Source organism: Cordyceps javanica, chromosome 1 (assembly GCF_051103115.1).
Source record: "Cordyceps javanica chromosome 1, complete sequence".
Classification (NCBI taxonomy): Eukaryota; Fungi; Ascomycota; class Sordariomycetes; order Hypocreales; family Cordycipitaceae; genus Cordyceps; species Cordyceps javanica.
In genome coordinates, this window is record NC_139295.1 from 8,186,606 (window position 1) to 8,203,701 (window position 17,096).

A 17,096-nucleotide genomic window follows, 5' to 3' on the forward strand; every position below is an offset into this window, starting at 1 on the left:
TGACAGCAGCAAAACACAGAGCTGAGAGGGCCAATGTTTACACTCATCCGCCGAGGCCACATGCTCCTATCGGTGAGCAGTGTGCTTTCGTTTGTAGTCCCAAGTTGAGAAGGACAAGGCCATTCGCCAAGAGGTATGCTACGACGCAACAAGAGACCAGATAGACCCCGCAGCGTCACAGCGAGATTGAAACGTCCTAAGTTGACAGCGCCGCTGGCAAGCTCGTCGCGGACGTCGCGGACGCCAGCCTCGAAATCTTGGCGCGGTCGCTGTCGGCTCTCGATCAGGTGAATCTCTAGCTCCGACTTGAGCTTTGAGTCGTTTCCAGGAGTATTGAATAAGGCGCCACTGTACGTTTCCAGTCAAGATAGACTCGGGTCCTCGTTTGTCTGCCGCAGTGGCTGGTGAAGGGGCACATCGATTGATCTGTGCGTTTTCCAGGCTCAGCGTGGACCATTTCCCCAAGAAGTTGAACACTTGCGTCGGATATGCTTCTGCTGGGTAGCTAGCTGGTGTATGAAGATGCTTTTACCGTATTGTGTGGAGGTGGAAACTGTTGTTCAAATATAGATTTGCTTGGCGCATAGCCGCCATGCACTGGCCAATCCGTGCATCCATGTACGAGCGACTCATCGCTTTTTAGCTTGTGGTATAAGATGGATTTTCGTTTTATTATGTACATGTATTATGATTAACATTAGGGCATTATTGCTATAACTGGGGGGTATTATATTTCCACTGCGTCAACGATACCTGGTCACCGGGCAGCTCGGCCGGCCTTTCCGCCTCCCTCTTTTGTCTGTTCTTCTTTCTTCGATAGCACACGCAGCCGCAGATGCAGCCCATGATGAGCAGGAAGCCGATGACGCTCGGCAGCACGATGGCGACGTAGATCAGGCCGCCGTACTGGTGCTTGTCCGGGGACTGCTTGAGGCTCCTGCACCTCCTGCGGTCCTTGGCCTCGGCGGCGCCGGGCGTCCAGGTCGGTATCTGGACGTCGTAGCAGAGCTCCATGGACGGCGGCTGGGGCGTCAAGGTCGGCGCGTCCTTGGCCATCCACTGGATCTGCCACGCGGCGTGCGCGCTCACGGTGACGGCCGTGGTCGTCTGCCCGGACGTGACGGCCTGCGTCTTGGAGACGAGCCTGGTGCAGGCTGGCCCGAAGCTGGGAATGGAGTTGGCAGTTTCTGTCGCAGAGAAACCGCTGAAAGCATCAAAGCAGCCTCAGTTAGCCAAGAGGGGGGCCTCAAAAAGCAGCTGACGACAGTACCCGAGCGCTCAAGCACACACACACACACACACACATACCTCGAACAGCAGACGGCCTGAAAGGTGACCGAGGCGGCATCGCTCGGATTGGGATAATACTGCGGATCGTCGACTTTCAGGTTGTACGCGACCCAGCCGCTGGGACAGACGCCCGGCCGCACGACAATGGTCGCGCCGTAGCGGTGGACGTTGGCCGCCGAGGCCTGGCAGCCCCCCGTGCTCTGAGGGGATGCCGCGTACACGGTGTAGTCTGTCGTGCCGCCTTTGAGGTCGTCTCGGTAGGTGACTGTGGTGTTGAAGTAGTCGGTGCAGCTCGCCGGTACCGCAAAGGGTGTCGTCAGCGCCGAAGCCGTCGCCGTCGCCGTCGCCGACGCGACCAATGTCGAATTCATGAACCCCTCCGTACTTGCAACAAAGATCTGCTCAAAAACAGAAAAGAAAAATCGGGACTGGCAGCCCGCGCGGGCGGAGCGGCTCGTGGGGTCTTTTTATGAAAAAAAGACCCGTGCCCTGGGACGAGGCTGTGAAGACGCTCGACAGGGCCTAGTGTAGACCAGGGGGTCCCTCACTCGGACAGGGTTGTATCGCTCATAAAGCCATCTTGATTAATTAAAATTATTCATGGGTCTGACTAGCTAACTAAGCATCTGCTGCGCTACGCTACGGCTGTACGCGTGGCACTGAATTTTGTACAATTCGTTGGAGTCGAGCTGTCGTCACCTCGCGATAGGTAGTCACAGCTCATTGTGAATGGCAACTCGGGAAAAGGACGAGCCTCGGCAGCTCTCGAGCAAGCAAATGCGCTGCCAGTCTCGAGCTGAGCGGTCATTCTTTGTCTTGTCAAGAGTGCCAAAGAACGCCCATTGAATGAATGTCTCAGCCGCTCTCCTTTCGCATCACCGACTTGTTTTCATATCAGACTCATATCAGACCATGACTAGCCTGCCACGTTGGCTAGGTCGAAGCAGAGGCGCCATTTTGCCTTGCAGACGCCATGCTGCTCAGTCTACGCCGTCAACTCCCTACTAGGCGGTTCGCAAGGCGGCCTCCCAGATAGGCAGCAGGCGAGCGCAGATGCAGCCTTACGACCCTGACCAATCACCGGGAGGCATCTCACTAGGCATCAACCACATCATTGCCGAGACTTTATATTGAAAGCGGGGAGAGCGTCTTATACACGTATGACTATATAATACGAGGTCTCGTCACTGTCGAGTTGCATCTTTCTTCACCTTATTCATCAACCCAATCATTGCTTACAGCAGAAATCTTTCCAAAGCAGACAACTGACCAACCGGGATCCCCGCCTACCAACTACCACGTCATTTTGCCACCAAACACATTGCCAGAAAAGAAGAGGAACAACTTGACCAATGAGTCGATTCAGGAGACCAGCTCTGTATCCCAGCATCAGCGGCGACTATTGCGGCTGCATCGTCATTGTCAACAACGAACGCAAGTTCCTGCCACTTATACAAGTTGACGCCCACGCGACGCTGCTCGCCTCCACGTCCCGTACAACCCTCACACAAACTTTCAAGAACCCAACGGCGCAACACATCAAAGAATCGCGCTATGTATTTCCCCTCTTTGATGGCGTATCCGTCGTCGCATTTACTTGCACCATCGGCAAGACCGTCATCCAGGGCGTTGTCAAGTCAAAGCCCGAGGCCAAGAAGGAATTCGATGCCGCCGTAGCACAAGGCCAACAGGCAGGCCTGCTGGAGCAATCTGACCGAGCCTCGGACGTCTTCACTACGGCGCTGGGCAATGTCGGCCCCGACGACGAGGTCAAGGTCCAGGTCACGTTTCTCGGAGAGCTCAAACATGATGCCGAGGTGGACGGACTACGCTACACTATACCTACCCACATTGCTCCGCGCTACGCGGATGATTTCGTCGTGCCGATTCCCGCTCATGACTACAGTACGGCCAAGGATGCATCTCTGAGCGTCACAATCGACGTGGACCTGGCGACCGGCACCGCCATCAAGAGTGTGCAATCTCCGTCACACCCAATCTCCGTCAACATCGGCACCACATCTACACGGCCCAACGATGACCCGTCACTACAATACGCGTCTGCCAGCCTGACGCGCTCCGACGTGCAGCTCGACAAGGACTTTATTGTGCAGGTATGTGCCAAAGGTCTCGGCGACCCGTCCGCCGTCCTCGAGACGCACGCGGCGATTCCCAGCCGGCGGGCCATCATGGCAACTCTGGTGCCGCGCTTCAACCTCGCGGTGGAAAAGCCAGAGGTCGTCTTCATCTGCGACCGCAGTGGCAGCATGGATACGGGCACCCGACTCGCCAACCTGGTCGCGTCGCTGCAAGTCTTTCTCAGGTCGCTGCCGGTCGGGGTGCTGTTCAACATTTGCAGCTTCGGCTCGTCGCACGCCTTCCTGTGGCCCAAGTCGCAGCCCTACAACCAGGCCACCCTCGACGAGGCCGCAGCCCACGTCAAGAGCTTCGCGGCCAACTACGGCGGCACGCGCATCCGCGAGCCCATCGAGGCCACGTTTGACAACCGGGACAAGTCGCGCAACTTGGAGGCCTTCCTGATGACGGACGGCGAGACATGGGACGAGCAGGCCACGTTCGAGGCCATCAACCGGGCCGTCAAGGAGGCTCGTGGCACGATTCGCGTGTTTGCCCTGGGTGTCGGCGCGGATGCCAGCCACTCGCTGATCGAGGGCGTGGCCCGCGCCGGTCGCGGCTTCGCGCAGTCGGTCGGCGAGAACGAGAACATGAGCAAAAAGGTGGTGCGCATGCTCAAGGGGGCGCTGACACCGCACATTGACGACTACAGGCTGGAGATTAAGTATGAAAAGACCGACGACGACGACTTTGAACTGGTGGAAAAGGTCAGCGAGTGTACGCTGATAGGCAGTGGCAGGGAGGCAGAGGCAGAGGCAGAGGCAGAGGCAGAGCAGCCGGTCAAGCCGACCATCTCCCTCCACGACACCTCCGTCGCGGATCAAGACCTGGAGATGCCCGACGTGCAGGCGCTCCCGCTCCCTGCCCTGCCCACCCCGACCTACCTACAGGCGCCTCACACCATCCCGCCGCTGTTCCCCTTCAGCCGGACCTCGGTCTACGTGTTGCTGTCCGAGTCGCGCGCGCACCGCACACCCAAGTCCGTGGTCCTCCGGGGCACAGCGCCCCAGGGCCCGCTGGAACTCGAGATCCCGGTCGAGGCCATCGGGCGCAAGGGGACCACCATCCACCAGCTCGCCGCGCGCAAGGCCGTGCAGGACCTGGAGGAGGGTCGCGGCTGGGTCTACGACGCCAAGGTCGCTGGCGGCAAGATGGTTACCGAGGAGTACGCCATGCGGATGGGTGACATTGCGCGGGAGGCCGCCGTCAAGCTCGGAGTCGAGTACCAGGTGGCGGGCAAGTGGTGCTCGTTTGTTGCTGTCAAGAAGACGACGGAACATTCGGCGCCGGAAGCGGGGGAGCCTGTACGACCAACACCGGAGAAGAAGAAGAGAAAGACCAGTGCTAGCTCTCTTGGAAAGGAACGCCCGGAATTGTGCGATGAGGACGACAGTGAGGGCGAGTACGAAATGGGCTTCGGCGCGCAGCCCGCATCGCTTGACGCGTCGGACAGCATCGGGAAGAAGCATAGAAGTATGCCGCGCATGCGAGCGTTATCTAGGGGGCACGTACCTGCACCAAAGCCGGCTTCCTTGGCAATGGGACGCGAGTCGTTTTCCCCACACATGTCGGTGGCCGCGCCCCGTTCGTACGGGTTCGGCGCGGACGCCACCAGTGCGTCCTTCGCATCCGGGGGCGTTCAACACCACGGATTCGGCGGCGGCGGCGGCGGCGGCGGCTCGCCGTCCTTGTTTGGGGGGTCCGCGCTCAACAGCGTGTCGTCCAGCGGCCTGTTTAGCAAGCCGGCGCCGCGCGCGTTGGCATGCAAATCGGCAGCAGCTCCCCGGAAGCTCCCCGCGTTCGCATGTCGCAAGGTGCAGTTCGACGGCAACAACGACGGCGAGGAGGAGGAGGAAGACGAGGAAGACGAGCACGGCATCGACGAGGACGCGGACAGCGCCAAAACGCCGCCGCTCGAGGCCATCATCGCGCTACAGACCTTTAGCGGCAGCTGGGCGTGGTCGGCGGCGCTGACGCAGCTGCTGGGTGTGACGAGCGAGGCGGCCGGCGCGCAGCTGCAGCTGCAGCAGGTCGCGGGAGAGGCGACGGCGACTCTGTGCGCGATTGCGTACCTCCGGACGAAGCTCGCCGACCAAGAGGAGGTGTGGGAGCTGGTTGTGGACAAGGCGCGGGACTGGCTGGTGTCGACGCTGGAGCTATGCGAGGATGATGTCAAGGCGCTGGAGGACAAGGCGATAATGTTGCTTGCCTGAGCACAGGATGTAATGCGTCATGCCTTTTGATCTGTTAACTTTACAAAACTCGAATGAGTGGATTGCACGGGATATTTTGCTCGATTTGGGCTATGGAGGGAGGGCTCACTTTTGGTCTGAAAATGATCTACTCAATAGTCAAAGAATGTCATAGTATTAATACATGCCTATGAACTCGTCCTGCTGCGCCGTAAACTTATCGTGTATATAGAATCAATCCTCATTTCAAGCTGGCAACTTGCAAATTTCTTTGATGTAGTTGGTACTGTTCTTTTTTCACCGTCATCGATTGTTACCCGCTACCTTATGAACCCTCTTGCGGCGCGCCCTGGAAGAGAGGCAAAAGAAAAGAGACCCTCGAAAGAACCAACCAAGAAAAGAAACGTAACTCCAGAAGGGAAATATAAAAACCAAGAAGAATTTGTGTTGGGCGTCTACATCTAGTTGGAACCAGTAAGAAGACGGAGCGTGCTGTCATCGCCGCGTCGACCCTTGGCTCGCCAACATGAGCTGCGACAGCCGCTCTCACGAGACCAGCTACTTAGACACGCTTTTGTAGCGACTCGTAGTTTCCGCTGTGTACGGGAGCAGCTGGCTCGGCCGGTCCGAGTCGTCGACGGGGCGTCGAGCTGTTTCGCGGCTTCACCTCGAGAACTACCCTGGACTCCCGGCTCAAACCGAGCGAGGCCCAGCCGCATCCTAGCCTTGGCAACAGACATGGAATAGAGTTGCATTTTACCTTGACTTTTGTGCCACCAGACGCGGCACTATGTGATTGCCTAGTCCTGTTTCCAGTCGGCGTGGTAGTGTGAAGAGCCTGTTGACACGTGCAACTTGCTCCTGCATCTGCATGATACTTGGTAAAAAAACTAGTCAGCAAAAGCACACACGTGTAAACGACCAAGTCCCGACCCTGGCATGGAACTCGTTACAGTACTGTTCGGATAAATCGTCTACATTATGCTTTTATATACAGGGCCACGCTCGCGGCCGTCCTCGTACTCTACATGCGGCGGGCGCCCAATGCTCAGCACACCCCACCGAGTATCGACGTCGCGTCCGAGATGGGCTGCCTCCGCCAGTTGAGGTGCCCGTCCGGACGGACCCGAAAATCTGCAATCTCCTCAATGGGCTCCCAGACACCCGTGTCCGGGTCCCTGCGCACCGAGCGCAGCACCACGCTGGCGCCAAAGTCCTCGAAGAGGATCTCGCGCCGGCGCAGCCGCACCCACCGCTTGTTGTCGTCGACGCCGTCGCCGGCGTCGGCCGCGACCGCGCGCTCCACCTCCTCGTTGCGCAGCGCAATGGCCCGGTACACGCGGCTGTCGCGGAGCGCGTTGCGGATCGGGTACTGCCCCAGGATGCGGGCCGCGTCGGCGCGCACCGCCGGGTCGCGGCAGCCGAACGCGGCGATGAAGAGCGGCCACGTCCACCCCGAATCCATGGCGAAGCCGCAGCTGGGGCGCGCCCGCAGCAGCGTCTCGGCGAGCACCGTGATCTCGCGGTACTGCGGCGTCAGCCCGCGCGCCGTGATCAGCCCCGAGTAGCGTGGCACCGTCGTGTACACGTAGAGGACGAGGTACTCGATGCGCAGGTTGATGGCGTGCAGGTACGCCGCCGGCTCCGCCCGCGCGTTGCGCACGAAGCTCTGGTACAGCGGCTCGTAGGCCTCGGTCCACCGCTGGATCCAGTACCGGCAGTCGGCGATAAACTTGGCGATGCTGGGGTTCTGCCGGATCGCCGTCAGCTTGGCCTCGACCTCGGCCTCGGAGCCGGCCTTGGCCAGCGCGAGCTGCGCCGTCGTCGCCGTCAGCAGCGGCAGGTACTGCACCATGTTTTTCTGCACCAGAGCCCAGTATCCTTGCGTTTCCTCCATGTCCTTGAACTCGCGCGGCATTTCTTGCAGCGTCGTGATGCTGGTTCTCTTTGGGCGAAAGTATGGAGAGTGCTTCGTGAACGGTGCGATGCCGGGCGGCCGCTGCGGGAGCCCTCCAGTCGGGCGTTCGGGAGCGCCAGGGACTTGGCCAGGCATTGACTGTACTGGTCCGAGGGGGGTGTTTATGGACGGGGGCGGTGGTGTAAGGGATCCTGCGGTGCCGGGGGTAGTACTTTGCGTAAGTGGGCTGCCTAGGCTTTGGGGGCTTAATACTCCAAACTGCTGGCTCTGCGGTGTGCTTGGGTCGCTCGCGGCCGGTGACTGCATATGGATAGACTGCTGCGGGCTCGACTTCGGTGACATCATGCGCGGCTCCAGCGATGGCGGCGGCGGCGGCTGTCCCGGGTGCTCTGGCGGCTGTTGCAGCGGCGGGCCCTGCCGGCTCTCGCCTTTGAAAAAGAAAGCCTTGTACGAGCCCATAAAAGACCGCGACTGCAGCTCCAGCGGCTTGTAGCAGTCGAGGATCTCCTGTACCATGGCCGGCGGCGCGGGCGCGATGCGGACCAGGTCGGGCGCCCGTGTCGTGCACCCCGCCAGCTCGTTGAGCATGCTGAAGCCGTGTGTGATGTGCTTGAGCGCCGCCGGCATGTTGCCGCGCTGCGACTCGAAGCATATGAATAGCAGCGACGACAGCAGCGCCGTCCGCAGCCCCTCCCGCGTCGGCTGCGCCTGGGCCTGCAGCCGTAGCGCCTCGCAGTACAGGACGACGGCGTTGAGGTAGTGCTTGTTGTCCTCGGTCAGGGCCGCCAGCGAGTTGTCGGGGCCGCATGCACGCCGCAGCGCGCCCACCGCCATGGCGCCGTATCGTAGTGTCGGCTCCTCCAGCGTCAGCTGCGGCATCGTGGCCGTCCATAGCCTGGTCTGGCTGAGACCCCCGCTGAGAAAGGTGACCGAGAGAGCGGCCCACTCGTCAAAGTACGCTCGCTGATCATCACTCGTAAATCGTAGGGTGTTCACAAGCGGTTCCGCCAGTATCAGAGGTGCCTTCTTCGTGTGGATCAGCTTCGCATTGTTGCCTGCGTCCTTTCCATCAGGCGCGTCGGCATACGAGTCGCAGTAACCTCGCCATTTGATGCAGTTGAGACACGCCGGTCTCGTTTCGTCGCATTTCACATGCCGCTTTCTACCTCTGGTTAGAGCCTTGTCCCAAGAGCTAATTTGACGAAGCCGTCGACCAGCGTCTGCGCTTAGCACTAGACAACTCACTTGCCTGCACGACAGGCATCATTAGCTTCTGCGTGGTCAATCTGAGCGTCTCCGTACTGGGTAGGTTGCTTACAGGTTGCACATCCGGTGCGCGCGCGGGTTGAGCTGCGGCGAGTGTGTCGGGTGCGGGTTTCGAGAGCGAAGCGATGAGTACTACCGCGCGTAGCTGAAGCCGCCGCGCTGCTCGATGAAGCCGCCGCCGAGGACCTAAACGTCGCGCAACGTAAAGAATATATTAGTTGGCTTGTCTTTAGTTGCCTCTGCCGCGCCGCGGTACACAGAGTTCTTCCATTCCACAGTACTACGAGTTCGCGCGCTTGCTCGGACCTTGCATTCGCCGGAGAGGGGTGGGAGGGGAGACTAACCGCTCTGATGTCGCCTTCTGTGGCCGGGCGAGCGGGATCGAAAATTGAATTTCCATAGCCGAGCGGTTGTGGCCTCACAGGCTTGCGCGTCGTGGGCGCGGCGCACTCTACTTGATACGCCGACAGAGACCGAAGAAACCAAAAGGCGCAGCGTCCAACTACATCAGGAGCAGGGTGTTGACGCAATTAAGTTTCTGATAGAGTGCATAGAGTGCGGAGAGCTGCTTTAGCGTCGCTCGGCCGAGAAAGATTGGGGTGGCATTGACAATGGCCGAAAAGCTATTGGAGTCGGGCGCACCGAGAGCGCTACTTGCCACCTTTTTAGTTTCTTGTTCGTTGAAAGTGCAGTTGCTGCCTCTGCTTGGCCAAGAAGCAACGTGGATTCTACTCCGTAGTGGCGCCAAGGTTATCAATCTTTTTTGAGGGTTAGCTGGGTCCTCACACTGAATCCTATTCCACACCCACGCCATTCCCGCCTCATCACAATTACTGTGTTTGTTTGAACTGTCAATCACCGTAGAGGCCGACCAAAGAGACCTCCAAAGAGGCGAGAGCAACTACTTATTTGGCAGGAAGCCGTGAACGCCGAACCAGCCCACTAATTCCAATTAGGGTTGCTGGCGACGGGCAACGGATCCTTGCTCGGGTGGGAGGATGGTACTCCGGTCCACAAGGCAGATTATCCAGTACCACCCAGTCGGCAAGTAACTTGAGTCCCGGTCGACCCGGGATTCGGAAGCCATTGCTAACCGAGAACGCGGAGCAAGAAATCAAGCATCGACTGATAGCCCTGTCGAGGTGACCAGTAGATCGCCGAGATGCGGAGCGCGGAGCAGTTCTGGGTACTTCGGACAGTCGCCATCAGAAGCCGAGCGTGGGCCTATGCTAACTGCCATATCGCGAGCCAGAGACCGCCTTGAGGGCTGCGAGCAAAAGGCGCGCCGACAGGTTGCATGATCCATAATCTATCTGGAGGATCAATGGCGCATTCGCCCACCTATGCTAGCGCGCCACTATACTTGCCCAGCTTTTTTTAGGCCAGTGGCTTGATGGTTGGGAGGGCTCCGGCATGTCGAATTGCTTATAAACGAGCCCGGGATGGAAGGTGAGGCGTGGGAGCTTTTCCTGTGGCCTAACCGAAACATTCAACTCTCAATGATGAATCAACTATGCGGAGTCTATAGAGAGCCAGAAACACGATGATAATCATAATCGTCCCAAAGTCAAACGGCTTGCTCACTACCCTACACAGGCAAGCAGCAAAACCTGCATGTCTGTTGCTGTTGGCTATGTCCAATCTCATAACAGCAAATAGCGAACTCTCCAGCATCGAAGCGTGATTGGTTTAGTGGTAAAATTCTCCGTTGCCATCCGCAACGTCGGGGAGCCCTGGGTTCGATTCCCAGATCACGCAATGATTATTCTTTTTGGTAATTTTACACGTAAATGTTTTTGCCGTACCAGGGCATTGTGCTGCGGGTTCACGTTGATGGGGCGCGGGTGGGCTTGGTGGGATGGTGGATGCGATAGTGGATGCTATTTTTGCCTTGGTTTGGTAAGTAGCCCTGCGGGATGTATAATGGGAAATACGAACGACGAAACTCATCGAAGCGTGATTGGTTTAGTGGTAAAATTCTCCGTTGCCATCAGCAACGTCGGGGAGCCCTGGGTTCGATTCCCAGATCACGCATCGCTTTTTCTTTTGTCGTTTCGACGTCCGAACTTCTTAACCTGGCTTTCTTTTTTGCCGTCTGGCGATGTTGTCTGTAGTAGTGATGAGGGCGTATTGGTAGCGACGAGGCATGGTAAAGCAGCCTTGGAATGATGGCCTGAGCGTCCAAAGTAAACTGGTTTGTTTTTTTTTCTATTCGATAATAAATAATGATTGCAGCAGGCCGTGGTCTTCTTGTTTTAGTTTTTCCCAGTTGACGTCCGAGGCAAAGTGCTCCGCACTATCGCCAGCTCTCTCGAGATACCAGACACCCGTGTCGACCATTTCCTTGCACCTGGGGCTGGCCGGGTAAATGTCGTGAGCCAAGTTGATATTCTCACGGCCGTGTAGAGAGAATGCAGAACGTAGGTGCTGCAAATTGCTGTCTCTGGGGTCTTTCTTCACCCGAAGCTGGGCGGCATCTCGGTAGGCAGAGCAAAAGCTCGTCACGTACGACAGCAACAGATGATGCAGGCCGGCATCATCCTTGGCATCTATGATTTCGCAGCGCATGCTGGAGAGAAACTGCGCAATGTCGCCGTTGACGCCGCGGCCATTGGCACGACCAAATTCCCAGTCCACCAAAACTGGTGTGAGGTCCACCCCGGCAGCTGGATCAGAAAAGAGTATGGAGCCAGGATGAAAATCGCCGAAGCTGAGGGCAGGACGGTAGCTATACTTGGGGTTGTTGTATTCTTCGACTGTTGCATCGTACAGACTTTCGGCATTGGGGTAATCTTTGATCCTGTCTTTGATAGGGAGGACGGCAAACTGCCAGACAATACCCTTGGATACGGACTGCGACAGCTTCTCGTATGTCTCGGGCTCAGCTTGTATTCTTTGGGCCGTCTCCGGGCTGTGGATCAGTGCCATGATGGAGCCAGTGTCGTGGCCCAGCTTGGATATCTGGTCGGTGGTTGCCAAACTGGAGCTTTTGGCCACGGTTTTGATAAAATCGACAATATTGACAAGACGCCCGAGGTCGGAGAGCAGCAGGATAGACGCTTCTTGGTCAGAGTCGCTAATCTTCAAGGCCGACTCCGTGCCCTGCTCGTGGCGGAGGAGGCGCGGGGTGTTCCAAGCGGGTGCTGTCTGACGCGAGTCAAATAAGAGGCCGCCTTCACCCCAGAGCCTCAAGATGTCAGCCTCCACGGTCTAATTGTTAAGACATGTTAGCGGGTGGTGCCGAGACTTGGGAAACAGGGAGTCAGTCCTACCTGTCGCTGCGTGGAGAACTGTAGCCCAGGGCCAGCGCTTTCAACGTAGGGGTGGGCATGTTTGAGAACCAGAGTGGCAGGGCCAGCGGTGCCGGATAGTTTTGTTGCTCTGTGCGTCGAGTTGACAACACCTCCGGTGAGGCGCTCGGTTTCCCACGTAGTTCCGGGGTACACGGACTGGAGGTAGCGGCAGTAGTTGTTGTCGGCCATGCTGACTGATAGATACTCAAGGGTGCGCTGGCGGGAGCTATAGCGAAAAAGCACGGTGAACGTTGTTTCGAATCGCTCAGACCAATACTACTTACTCAATGTCACTGTCCAGATCAAAGGGGAAGAGTCCTCGGGAGCTGCTGCTATTTGAATCGAGTCAAGCCCCCGCTACCAAGGCTGTGTGCGCCCCGCGCAGCTGAACCGGTGAAATGAATTGGGTGTTCTGGCGATGCATCATTCTGATTCGCGTCCCACCCTGAGTCACTTGGCTGATTGCTTCGAACATCGAGCCGTTGAGATATGGAGCTAACAGAAATAACTGGGTGAGTCAAAATCTGACGGGATGATGCAGCTCCCAATACAACGATTGCGTTGCCTGGACGCTAGATGCTGCGGGAGGGGCCGCACGGGTGGCCACCACTGCACATTACAGCCTGGTGAGACTGCCAAAAAGGCGAGGAGAGGCTACGGTAACGCCGATTCTCTGAATAAGACTTGTCACAGTACCGAGATACGAGCTTTTTTGGCTTACGGAACGCCAAATAGGAATTTGTTTCATCTACAATGTAGTTGGCCACCTTGCTGTGGCCATGACTGCTCCGTTTGTGCTGAGCCATGGAACTGAGTCCTAGAAGGTGACATTGTCTCTTGTTGCGTTTGTGGATTGGGCATCTGCATAGGCCGCCAAGGCAGTTAATATCTCTTAAAAAGCCCACCGAGAGTCCATGTGAAATGATTAACGTCGTGGTCGACAGCCAGTGAATTAAGAATCAGCCCGCGCATTCATAGTGTGCGTCTAGAGAGCGGTCCTTCGTTATTTTGCTGAGGATGCTGGCTTTGGCGGGCGGGCTCAACTATGGATTCATGACATAACATCCAGGGCACGTCAGTGAAAAACTGACTGTTCATAATTAAATGGCCATGAATAGACTTGTATCGTATCACCGTGGAAGGCCTGCCTACCTACCTGCCTGCGTAGGACCAGGTTAAAAAGAACCGGCAAGAATGACCGGCCTTCGGCAAACGGCCGTTCGTGCCAGCTGGCAGAGTGACTGTTGCTGTTGATTTAAAAGGAGAAGCTAAAAAGGCTTCGAATCTCCCACTCTTTTTCCTTCACCACAGTTGCTGCCTTTCGCCTTTTCATATCACTGGCTTCCTTGCGGTTTTCGTCACCCTGTTGGTGTTTTATCTTACGTACCCAAAATGGACATACAACTTGGGGATAGAGCATTGGTATGTCTTTTTCTTAGTTCAAACCAGTCTCAAAGTCAAGTAATGACATGTCAAACAGCAATTTGATTCCTTTTTCCTCCCACCTGGGGGCACAACTCAGGGCCATTCGAAACCCTCGACAGACTGGCTCGAAGAGCCAGAATTTCCATTGGCCGGGGAAATCCTATCCTGTTCTTGTCCATATCTTTTACACATCCAAAATCAAGATATTTGCTCTAAAGAGCAGTACCTCGAGAAACACTATCGTATGCAACGATACGAGGCTGTTGAGCCAACTCGGTTCGCGGTCATGCAATTCCAGCAAACACCCCTCATGCCAGAGGGAGACTTAACCTATATATACACCGATGTGAGTAGAGTAGAACTACTACATTAACGTAGAGAATAGTACTAAATCTTTTAGGTTCAAGTACAGGGGGCTATATTAGCCGCCCACGGTGCTGCTATCAGAGTCTCTTTCTCTACTGGTAGAACTGCCGATACACCTGTGGATTGGGCTACTTCGAATCGCCTTCGCCAAGGCTCACTCGTCGTTCTATCGCCGGTAGGCGACTCTTTTAATTCCAAGTGCTATGTTGCGACCATTGCGTATCGGTTTCTCGCCGGCGGACTCTGGCCAGACCTGGACAGTGACCCGCCGGAGCCTGATAACACACCACCTAGAGTGGACTTATATTTTCCGACATGGCATGAGGAGCTCTTGGATCTAAACACCAAGTATTACATGTTGGAGGCCAAGGATGGCTACTTTGAGTCCTTTCGTCATACCATGACAGCGCTACAAACAGCTGCTTCTGAAAGGTAAGTAGTTTATTTTATCTCTAGCTATAGATATGCCCTAATTAAATAAGGTGCGTAGTAGACAAATACGTCTTGGCAGCTAATGCCAAAGATGTCTCAACTGAGAAACACGCCATCCGCCCACCAACCCGCCACACTCTCGATAAGTCACAAGTCGCCGCCAGCGCTGCGATTCTAAGTCAGGAGCTATCAATCACTCAAGGCCCCCCAGGCACTGGCAAAACGTACACAACCGTGGTAACAATTGACGAGTTCATCCGCCGGGGGGGATCAACAAAACCCGTCATCGTCGCTGCTCAGACTAATCACGCAGTCGACCAGCTCCTCGAGCGGTGCCTCCACAGAAACCTCGCCTGCTGCCGTTTGGGCGGTCGCACAGTCTCAGAGACCGTCAAGGAGCACTCCCTATTCAATTGGCGGGAGAAGAAAAAGGGGGTTGTTGACGGCATTCGATTGCCAGCTGCCGCCTATCAGGATTTCGAAACTGCACGTCAAGTGCTCGAGCTTTGTCTCAAGAAAGCTTTTCATGGTCAGCGAAACTACGACGCCAGGTCATTCAAGGATTTCAAAATCATCACCACGCAACAGTTAGACTCCTTGCAGAACGACGAATGGGAAACTTCGGCGGAAACGGATCCTCTTCTGGCCTGGCTAGGCTGGCAGTCATTCGAGACCTTATCAGCACCCAAAGCCAAGCTATCAGACACGTGGATGCCCAAGGTGAGAGGGAAAATCAGAGGCGAAAATGCGGATGCAGAAGATCAACGGCGGGCGCCGGACCCAGACAAGCCAATAGGCCCATTTATTCAATTTCGTAGGCTGCTTGACCACCCCGCCGCTCGTTTCAAAGCCATGCTCGCTCGCAACCGAGACTTGTACAAGATCAAGGTCCAACATCGAGAAGAGCTCTTCAGATACATGTGCCACGAGCTATCCAAGAAGAGTCAGCAAAGTCTTGAAGAGCTGTTCAACAAATTCCAGGCCGCTTGTAGACGGCTTCAAAAAAGCAAAATAGACCGTGACAATCGTGTCATCGGGAGAACTGATATCCAAATCGTCGGCTGTACGATTACTGGGCTGTCTAAATACCGTGAACTCCTCTGCAAGATTGGTCCTGACATTTTGATCATTGATGAAGCATCGGAAGCGACAGAAGGCAGCATTGCTGCAGCACTACTGCCATCCCTCAAGCACCTTGCGTTGGTTGGTGATCATCAACAACTGACACCTCGGCCCATTACACGGATCTTGACAGAACCCATTTTCGCCTTGAACGTTTCTTTATTTGAACGACTCGTAACCAGGAACAATATGCCGTGCCAGGTTTTAAATATGCAGCGGCGCATGATTCCCGAGATTCGGCAGCTTGTCAATGTCTTCTATCCAGGGCTTGCCGACCATAGTAGTGTGGCGAAACGTGACAAAATCAAAGGTCTCAAGACTCCCCTCTGGTGGTACGACCATTCCTGGCCAGAGCGAACCGATTCCGGAACCAGTAGCCACAGTATATCCAACGATGGAGAAGCCGACATGATTGCTGAATTTGCGAAATATCTCTTCCGCTGCGGCACGCCTGTCTCAAATCTTACAGTGCTAACTTTCTACACAGCCCAGCAGGAACTGATCGAAGGCAAGCTTGGAGTGCACAATCCAAACATTTGCAAGACTGTAGACAGTTTTCAAGGATGCGAGAATGATGTCATCATTCTTTCTGTCGTCCGTAGCTCGCGACCGGGACAACGACCAAGAGTCGGTTTTGTTGAAAATATACATCGAGCAACGGTGGCACTGAGTCGGGCCCGTAACGCGTTCTACATCTTTGGCAATGCATCAAATTTGAAGGGGAGCGACACCTGGGATCCCGTTATAAAAGCTCTCGGTCCTTTGAAACAGAGCTTCCTACCGCTTGTGTGCCCTCTTCACCACACTACAACATTCGTTCGTTGTCTGCAGGACTGGAGCTCGATTTCGGGCGAGACAGGATGTCACGGGAAGACTTGCGAGGGCGATTGCAGCCAGGGAACCAAGCTGTCAGACGCGCAAGAAGATATCTCAAGATGGAAGCAACATCCTCGAGATAAATTTGCTTCTACCGCTGCCGCTGTGCAGCTGAGCAGGACAACGCTCGACCAGTTGGACAGCACGTCATCGTACAGGCTGACATCCCTTACTTGCAATACCTCCCTGGCCGCCGTTTGCCGAGACAAGTCCTCGCACAGGAGTGACTGCATAAAGGAAATTATCTTTGACACCTTTATTGCAGAGTTAGAGGAGCTGGCGGCCAAGGCCAGAGAGGAGATGTTGAATGAAAAGTTGGTGGATTTGGGGGACGCTGGAATCAGTGGGGGTGATCTGATAGAGTTCGACTGACCCATATTGGCTTAGTGAGGGTTATAAAGGCTAGAAAATGCGATGGGGAAGAAATAGTGCTTAGTTTCTCTAAGTGTGCATTTCAATAAAGCCGCCATCTTTTCCTCCTTTTTTATGCACATCAAGCTCTCGCGCAAGTGCAGTAGTCACGGCGAAGCTCGTTGTGTCGCCCTGATTTGATAAGCAGCTTGACGCTGGCCAGCACCGCTAGCGTGAGCGCATCAAAGCTGCGAATCTCCCATCAACAACGCTTCTCAATCAATTGACGTGTGACCCTACTGGGTGGGCAAACAACGCAGCCAAAAGATTGCTTGGGTCGAAGCGAAATTGCGCACAGCGAAGAGAGGAGTGCGACCCGCGCACAAAGGCTAGCGACCACGCGAAAGGTGATGCCGTGATCGCAGGAGC

The 17,096-nt window shown here is 55.9% G+C and overlaps 5 protein-coding genes and 2 non-coding genes across 7 annotated transcripts; 4 read left to right on the forward strand and 3 right to left on the reverse strand.

Annotated features, from left to right (window-relative positions):
- Positions 1-711: 711 nt before the first annotated feature.
- On the reverse strand, positions 712-1,661 carry V2A60_002497 (uncharacterized protein; the record flags this gene model as incomplete). The annotated part of the gene is made up of 2 exons (XM_083253848.1): positions 712-1,204; positions 1,309-1,661. 2 exons carry the CDS (start codon positions 1,659-1,661, stop codon positions 712-714), a joined length of 846 nt encoding a protein of 281 aa, XP_083109974.1.
- Positions 1,662-2,642: 981 nt separating this feature from the next.
- Positions 2,643-5,639, forward strand: V2A60_002498 (von Willebrand factor type A domain-containing protein; the record flags this gene model as incomplete). Its single annotated transcript, XM_083253849.1, has 1 exon — positions 2,643-5,639. One exon carries the CDS (start codon positions 2,643-2,645, stop codon positions 5,637-5,639), a length of 2,997 nt encoding a protein of 998 aa, XP_083109975.1.
- A 1,027-nt stretch (positions 5,640-6,666) lies between these two features.
- V2A60_002499 (Zn(II)2Cys6 transcription factor domain-containing protein) lies at positions 6,667-9,073 on the reverse strand (the record flags this gene model as incomplete). The annotated part of the gene is made up of 3 exons (XM_083253850.1): positions 6,667-8,698; positions 8,939-8,988; positions 9,059-9,073. The coding sequence occupies 3 exons, from the start codon at positions 9,071-9,073 to the stop codon at positions 6,667-6,669; spliced, it is 2,097 nt and encodes a 698-aa protein (XP_083109976.1).
- A 1,407-nt stretch (positions 9,074-10,480) lies between these two features.
- V2A60_002500 lies at positions 10,481-10,560 on the forward strand. Its single transcript has one exon. It is a non-coding gene; the product is annotated as a tRNA-Gly (tRNA).
- A 196-nt stretch (positions 10,561-10,756) lies between these two features.
- On the forward strand, positions 10,757-10,836 carry V2A60_002501. The gene has a single exon. It is a non-coding gene; the product is annotated as a tRNA-Gly (tRNA).
- A 174-nt stretch (positions 10,837-11,010) lies between these two features.
- V2A60_002502 (uncharacterized protein) lies at positions 11,011-12,284 on the reverse strand (the record flags this gene model as incomplete). Its single annotated transcript, XM_083253851.1, has 2 exons — positions 11,011-12,012; positions 12,075-12,284. The coding sequence occupies 2 exons, from the start codon at positions 12,282-12,284 to the stop codon at positions 11,011-11,013; spliced, it is 1,212 nt and encodes a 403-aa protein (XP_083109977.1).
- A 1,522-nt stretch (positions 12,285-13,806) lies between these two features.
- V2A60_002503 (P-loop containing nucleoside triphosphate hydrolase protein) lies at positions 13,807-16,688 on the forward strand (the record flags this gene model as incomplete). The annotated part of the gene is made up of 3 exons (XM_083253852.1): positions 13,807-13,866; positions 13,921-14,318; positions 14,369-16,688. 3 exons carry the CDS (start codon positions 13,807-13,809, stop codon positions 16,686-16,688), a joined length of 2,778 nt encoding a protein of 925 aa, XP_083109978.1.
- Between the last annotated feature and the right edge of the window lie 408 nt (positions 16,689-17,096).